Genomic DNA, 6,169 nt, shown 5'->3' with positions numbered 1-6,169 from the left:
TTGAGAGAGTGGGTAATTGGCATGCTGACTACAGGAATGTCCACCAGAGCTGCTGCCAGATAATATAATGTTAATTTCTCCACTATAAACTGCCTCCAATGTCGTTTTAGAGAATTTGTCAGTACGTCCAATCGGCCTCACAACCACAGACCATCCCAGGACCTCCACATGTGGCTTCTTCACCTGCGGGATCGTCGGGGACGGGACGACGGGGTGGGGACGACGTGGTGGGGAAGACGGGGTGGGGGTGGGTTGCTGAGGCATATTTCTGTCTGTAACAAAGGCCTTTTGTGGGGAAAAACTATGCCCTCCCAGGCCCACCCACCTCCCGCTTTGGGCTGGATGAATCAATGTGTAGTTCCTACATGTATAATCTATGATAAGAATTACTGTCTTGCCTCAATTAGCCACAAAATATCTAGTTTGAATGCAACTGTTTTTCTAGAAGCTGTTCTCCCTACATTTTCCCCCACATGGGCCAGCCCCCTAGCAATTTCAGTTCTATGAGCCAATGAACTTCAGTCCCTCGCCATTTGAGTGACAGCTAGCAAGATGCACACATAGTACAGCGAGTGAGAGCAATGATGTGGCGTTCATATCTGCAAGTGTGACATGGTACGCAATTTATTTGGCTCGGAATTGTTTTGGCTCATGAGCATTACTTTCAGAATTACTGGCTAAAAAGTGACTATCAAAACCAGGGAACATGAATTCCATTTGTGCAGAAAAATGTACTTTAAATTAGATATTGTTAGGTATGAGCAAGAGGCAGCGTTCCAGGCTGACTACATTGCCGATGCCACACAACGCCTGGAAAGGTGTTTATCAAAACAGCTGCCCACATCATATGGTATAGTAATCTGATGCCCGGCAGCACTGTCGATTATTAGTCCCTCGCTCCCTCCAGGATTCTGCGATTTCACATCTTTTTGAAACGTCAACAATTCCCCGCATACTTGCAAATTTGACAAATCACTGCACTATTTCCTCATAAAACAGTAAAATAATTGCAATATTATCACATAAAACTAAAACCGACCCATCATCGCAGCACATAAATTGGACTCAATTTCAACCAATCACCCACCGTACATTTACCGCACAAAATATGGTTCAATCAAGCCACATCTCAACAACCTTTTTCCCTCGTCCCCGCATTTTAGTGACACATTGGTCGGACAAACTCATTGCATATTGGCATGCAAAATGTCAGAATTGCCGCAGCAAAATCAAGCATTTTTGCCCGCAGATATCCCTGCGATATCCCAGAGGGACAGGATGATGTGGCGTGCAACCATTAGTTGATGCAATTCAATGTCTGCATTGATACCAGCCTGGAACATGACCATAGTCACTTGTTATATTGTGGAAAGTACAAACTCATACACCATACAGGCCCCATACGCAAATATACAGTACCATACATATAGAAATACTAACATGTAAACTTGTGCAGTCTTGACTTCATAACCAAGCAGACTTTCTGACTGTTATTATGTGTAAATACTTCATTTATTTAGCTGAATGTGTATAATAACATACTTATATATAGCTAGACAGTTCTTGATGTTTGAGAAGGGACATATCGGCGACATTTCTTTGGTTTATTTTGCGCATCATTTTGCACCTCACATAATTATGGAGGAACTAGACGATCAACTGTGAAAGACACTGTGGTGAGTCCCATTGGCGCCGTAAAATAATGGTCTACATTGAAAAACCGCAATATGAAAATATACATTCAGATAATCAGTTATAAATGGACTTAACGTCACACAAAAAACAGCATTTAAAAACAATTAAATGAGACAAATCTATATGAGTCAATTACTTTGGTGATTATTAAAAAAATAAAAAAAAACGATTGATCTTCCCCTCAACACTTGATTGTCATGTTGCTGGAATGCAAATTCTGGAAGTAGTGGTCTGGATTCACTTTGGAGGAGAGCTGAATCTGGCTATCAGTGGGGGAAATCTCAGTGAATGCAGCCACAGTCTCGATTCAGGCTTGTGAAGCTTGTCCCTCGTATCTCTCCACATAGCATGTCCATGCATAGGGTGTCAGATGGCTAGTGTCACTTGTGGGCGGGGCCTAATGATGCTCATCATACCGCCTCTGACTCAACCATGCCTCCTCTGTTTCTTCTCCTTCCACAGCGGGTGCTATAATCCTGGAGTTTTTGCTGCAGAAAACGACATTGCTTGTAGATTACCAAACGCATTTTTGCAAACAAAACATCTATGACTAGAAAAAGAACAACAAATATACATCTAGAAAACTTGACGGACAAGACAAACAGACACACAAAGAGACAGAGGGATACTGTAGATGGATACTCACGGATACTCGATGGCTTTCTCGCAGATGTAGCTGATGAGATCTTCACAGAAGAAATCATTCCACAATCCCTCGTGGATGAGGCCAGCGCAGTCCTCTCCTCTCTCGTGCCCATGGCTCCAGTTGTCTGGCTGTCCTGGCTTCCACTGCCTACAGTCACACAGCAGAGGGCACTCACACACTGAAACCTAACTTGAGACACATGCATGTAACTGCGTCTTCCCCTTTAGTCTTGCATTGATATAATGGGATTATCTCGGCTGTGAAAGACTAGCATCGGCCTTGACACTGAGGTACTATACATACGAGAAGGCAGGTTCGGTTCCATCCAGCCAGCGCCATGCATTCTCCTCCTCCCTGTCTGTCAGACCCATCCAGAAGTAGCCCTTTCCAGAGGTCTGCTTTTGCAGCCATTTCTGAGAGAAAACAAGGAAACATGATGTCAGAAATGTCACTCATTTTATGACTGTTTGAACAGTTGTGCTTTTGATTTTGAAAGGCCTCTATGAGGATGACTCTTCTTACCTGTTCATCGTTATCGTTAATGATCACCATTGACGCAGTCTGGGCATCACAGCTTTTCTTTGCATCGTCAAAGTTGTGCAGCTCTTTGGAGAAGTGATAGCATTTGTCTCTGAAGCCAACCCACTCTTGAGGACAACCTGCAGTGAACGGTTATTGTTATACTATCACAATGAACTAATGTCCTGTCTATCATAGATGGTGTTGACAGAGTGATACAGACATATCGATGGTGTATAAAAACAAATGTGTATCACCTGGGGCCGACACAGTAGGAGCGGGGGCCTCACTCTGCATCGAGAAAGGGACCAAAGGCACCGCTGCTGCTGCTGCAGATCGGGCAGTGAGTCCTGGCAGTCCAGGTGGCCCTGGGGCCCCTATGGGCCCCACTGGTCCCCTGGGTCCCTGTGCCCCAGCCGGCCCCACCTGTCCTCGGTCTCCCGACGGACCTTGTGGCCCCTGAGGACCGGCCTGTCCATCTCTCCCAGGGAGCCCAGCAGTGCCTGGCTCACCATTCGCCCCCGGGGGTCCTGCCCTGCCCCCTGACCCTCGGGAGCCCTTTGAACCTGGGTTCCCCCGTGAGCCTGGCTGACCTTTGAACCCTTGTATTCCTGGTGGTCCTGGAAATCCCTTCTCTCCACGGAGCCCCTGCACCCCAGGCCCACCCGTATCCCCTTTCTCCCCTTTCTGACCGGGCTGACCGGCTCCTCCCTGGGGTCCTTTGTCTCCACGCGGGCCTCTTGGACCAGGTGGACCTGAAACAAGAAACAATAAAAAAATATAGAAACCTGCGTCTGATCAACTGTTCAAAGTGTAGTAGAGGAGTGTGAGTGTCACTTTACCCTGCTTTCATGTACATACTGTATCTACCTCAAATCCTCGTACCTCTGCACATTGATCTAGTACTGGAACTCCCCGTATATAGCTCCATTCTGTGTCATTTATTTTACTCCTCTTGTGTTACTAAACTCAGCAAAAAAAGAAACGTCCCTTTTTCAGGACCCTGTCTTTCAAAGATAATTAAGTAAAAATCAAAATAACTTCACAGATCTTCATTGTAAAGGGTTTAAATACTGTTTCCCATGCTTGTTCAATGAACCATAAACAATTAATGAACATGCACCTGTGGAACGGTCGTTAAGACGCTAACAGCTTACAGACGGTAGGCAAGTAAGGTCACAGTTATGAAAACTTAGGACACTAAAGAGGCCTTTCTACTGACTCTGAAAAACACCAAAAGAAAGATGCCCAGGGTCCCTGCTCATCTGCGTCAACGTGCCTAAGGCATGCTGCAAGGAGGCATGAGGACTGCAGATGTGACCATGGCAATAAATTGCAATGTCCGTACTGTGAGACGCCTAAGAAAGCGCTACAGGGTGACAGGGCGGACAGCTGATCATCCTCGCAGTGGCAGACCACATGTAACAACACCTGCAAAGGATCGGTATATCTGAACATCACACCTGCGGGACAGGTACAGGATGGCAACTACAACATTTCCCAGAGTTACACCAGGAACGCACAATCCATCAGTGCTCAGACTGTTCGCAATAGGCTGAGAGAGGCTGGACTGAGGGCTTGTAGGCCTGTTGTAAGGCAGGACCTCACCAGACATCACCGGCAACAACGACGCCTATGGGCACAAACCCACCGTCTCTGGACCAGACAGGACTGGCAAAAAGTGCTCTTCACTGATGAGTTGCTGTTTTGTCTCACCAGGGGTGATAGTCGGATTTGTGTTTATCGTAAAAGGAATGAGCATTACACCGAGGCCTGTACTCTGGAGCGGGATCGATTTGGAGGTGGAGGGTCTGTCATGGTCTGGGACGGTGTGTCACAGCATCATCTGACTGAGCTTGTTGTCATTGCAGGCAATCTCAATGCTGTGGGTTACAGGGAAGACATCCTCCTCCCTCGTGGTACCCTTCCTGCAGGCTCATCCTGACATGACCCTCCAGCATGACAATGCCACCAGCCATACTGCTCGTTATGTGCGTGATTTCCTGCAAGACAGGAATGTCAGTGTTCTGCCATGGCCAGCGAAGAGCCCGGATCTCAATCCCATTTAGCATGTCTGGGACCTGTTGGATTGGAGGGTGAGGGCTAGGGCCATTCCCTCCAGAAATGTCCAGGAACTTGCAGGTGCCTTGGTGGAAGAGTGGGGTAATATCTCACAGCAAGAACTGGCAAATCTGGTGCAGTCCATGAGGAGGAGATGCACTGCAGTACTTAATGCAGCTGGTGGCCACACCAGATACTGACTGTTACTTTTGATTTTGACCTCTTTGTTCAGGGACACATTATTCAATTTCTGTTAGTCATACAGTGCCTTGCGAAAGTATTCGGCCCCCTTGAACTTTGCTACCTTTTGCCACATCAAATCAAATCAAATTTTATTTGTCACATACACATGGTTAGCAGATGTTAATGCGAGTGTAGCGAAATGCTTGTAATTTCAGGCTTCAAACATAAAGATATAAAACTGTATTTTTTTGTGAAGAATCAACAACAAGTGGGACACAATCATGAAGTGGAACGACATTTATTGGATATTTCAAACTTTTTTAACAAATCAAAAACTGAAAAATTGGGCGTGCAAAATTATTCAGCCCCCTTAAGTTAATACTTTGTAGCGCCACCTTTTGCTGCGATTACAGCCGTAAGTCGCTTGGGGTGTGTCTCTATCAGTTTTGCACATCGAGAGACTGACATTTTTTCCCATTCCTCCTTGCAAAACAGCTCGAGCTCAGTGAGGTTGGATGGAGAGCATTTGTGAACAGCAGTTTTCAGTTCTTTCCACAGATTCTCGATTGGATTCAGGTCTGGACTTTGACTTGGCCATTTTAACACCTGGATATGTTTATTTTTGAACCATTCCATTGTAGATTTTGCTTTATGTTTTGGATCATTGTCTTGTTGGAAGACAAATCTCCGTCCCAGTCTCAGGTCTTTTGCAGACTCCATCAGGTTTTCTTCCAGAATGGTCCTGTATTTGGCTCCATCCATCTTCCCATCAATTTTAACCATCTTCCCTGTCCCTGCTGAAGAAAAGCAGGCCCAAACCATGATGCTGCCACCACCATGTTTGACAGTGGGTATGGTGTGTTCAGGGTGATGAGCTGTGTTGCTTTTACGCCAAACATAACGTTTTGCATTGTTGCCAAAAAGTTCCATTTTGGTTTCATCTGACCAGAGCACCTTCTTCCACATGTTTGGTGTGTCTCCCAGGTGGCTTGTGGCAAACTTTAAACAACACTTTTTATGGATATCTTTAAGAAATGGCTTTCTTCTTGCCACTCTTCCATAAAG

General features: G+C 45.8%; 1 protein-coding gene across 2 annotated transcripts in view; it reads right to left on the bottom strand.

The window, feature by feature from the left end:
- Positions 1–1,493: 1,493 nt before the first annotated feature.
- The window catches only part of LOC100136716 (collectin sub-family member 12), a 62,066-nt gene continuing 57,390 nt past the window's right edge, over positions 1,494–6,169 (bottom strand). For both annotated transcript variants that reach the window (XM_021562976.3, XM_036944235.2), the window contains 5 exons: positions 3,118–3,615; positions 2,864–3,000; positions 2,645–2,754; positions 2,342–2,488; positions 1,494–2,183 (listed from right to left, as the gene is read on the bottom strand). In XM_021562976.3, the coding sequence (XP_021418651.1) occupies positions 2,093–2,183; positions 2,342–2,488; positions 2,645–2,754; positions 2,864–3,000; positions 3,118–3,615 (983 nt within the window). In that variant the 3' untranslated portion in view covers positions 1,494–2,092. The remainder of the gene's footprint in view (positions 2,184–2,341; positions 2,489–2,644; positions 2,755–2,863; positions 3,001–3,117; positions 3,616–6,169) is intronic.

This window comes from Oncorhynchus mykiss, chromosome 15 (genome assembly GCF_057628025.1).
Source record: "Oncorhynchus mykiss isolate SJ-2025 chromosome 15, ASM5762802v1, whole genome shotgun sequence".
NCBI lineage: Eukaryota > Metazoa > Chordata > Actinopteri > Salmoniformes > Salmonidae > Oncorhynchus > Oncorhynchus mykiss.
This window is presented reverse-complemented; position numbering and strand designations above follow the sequence as displayed.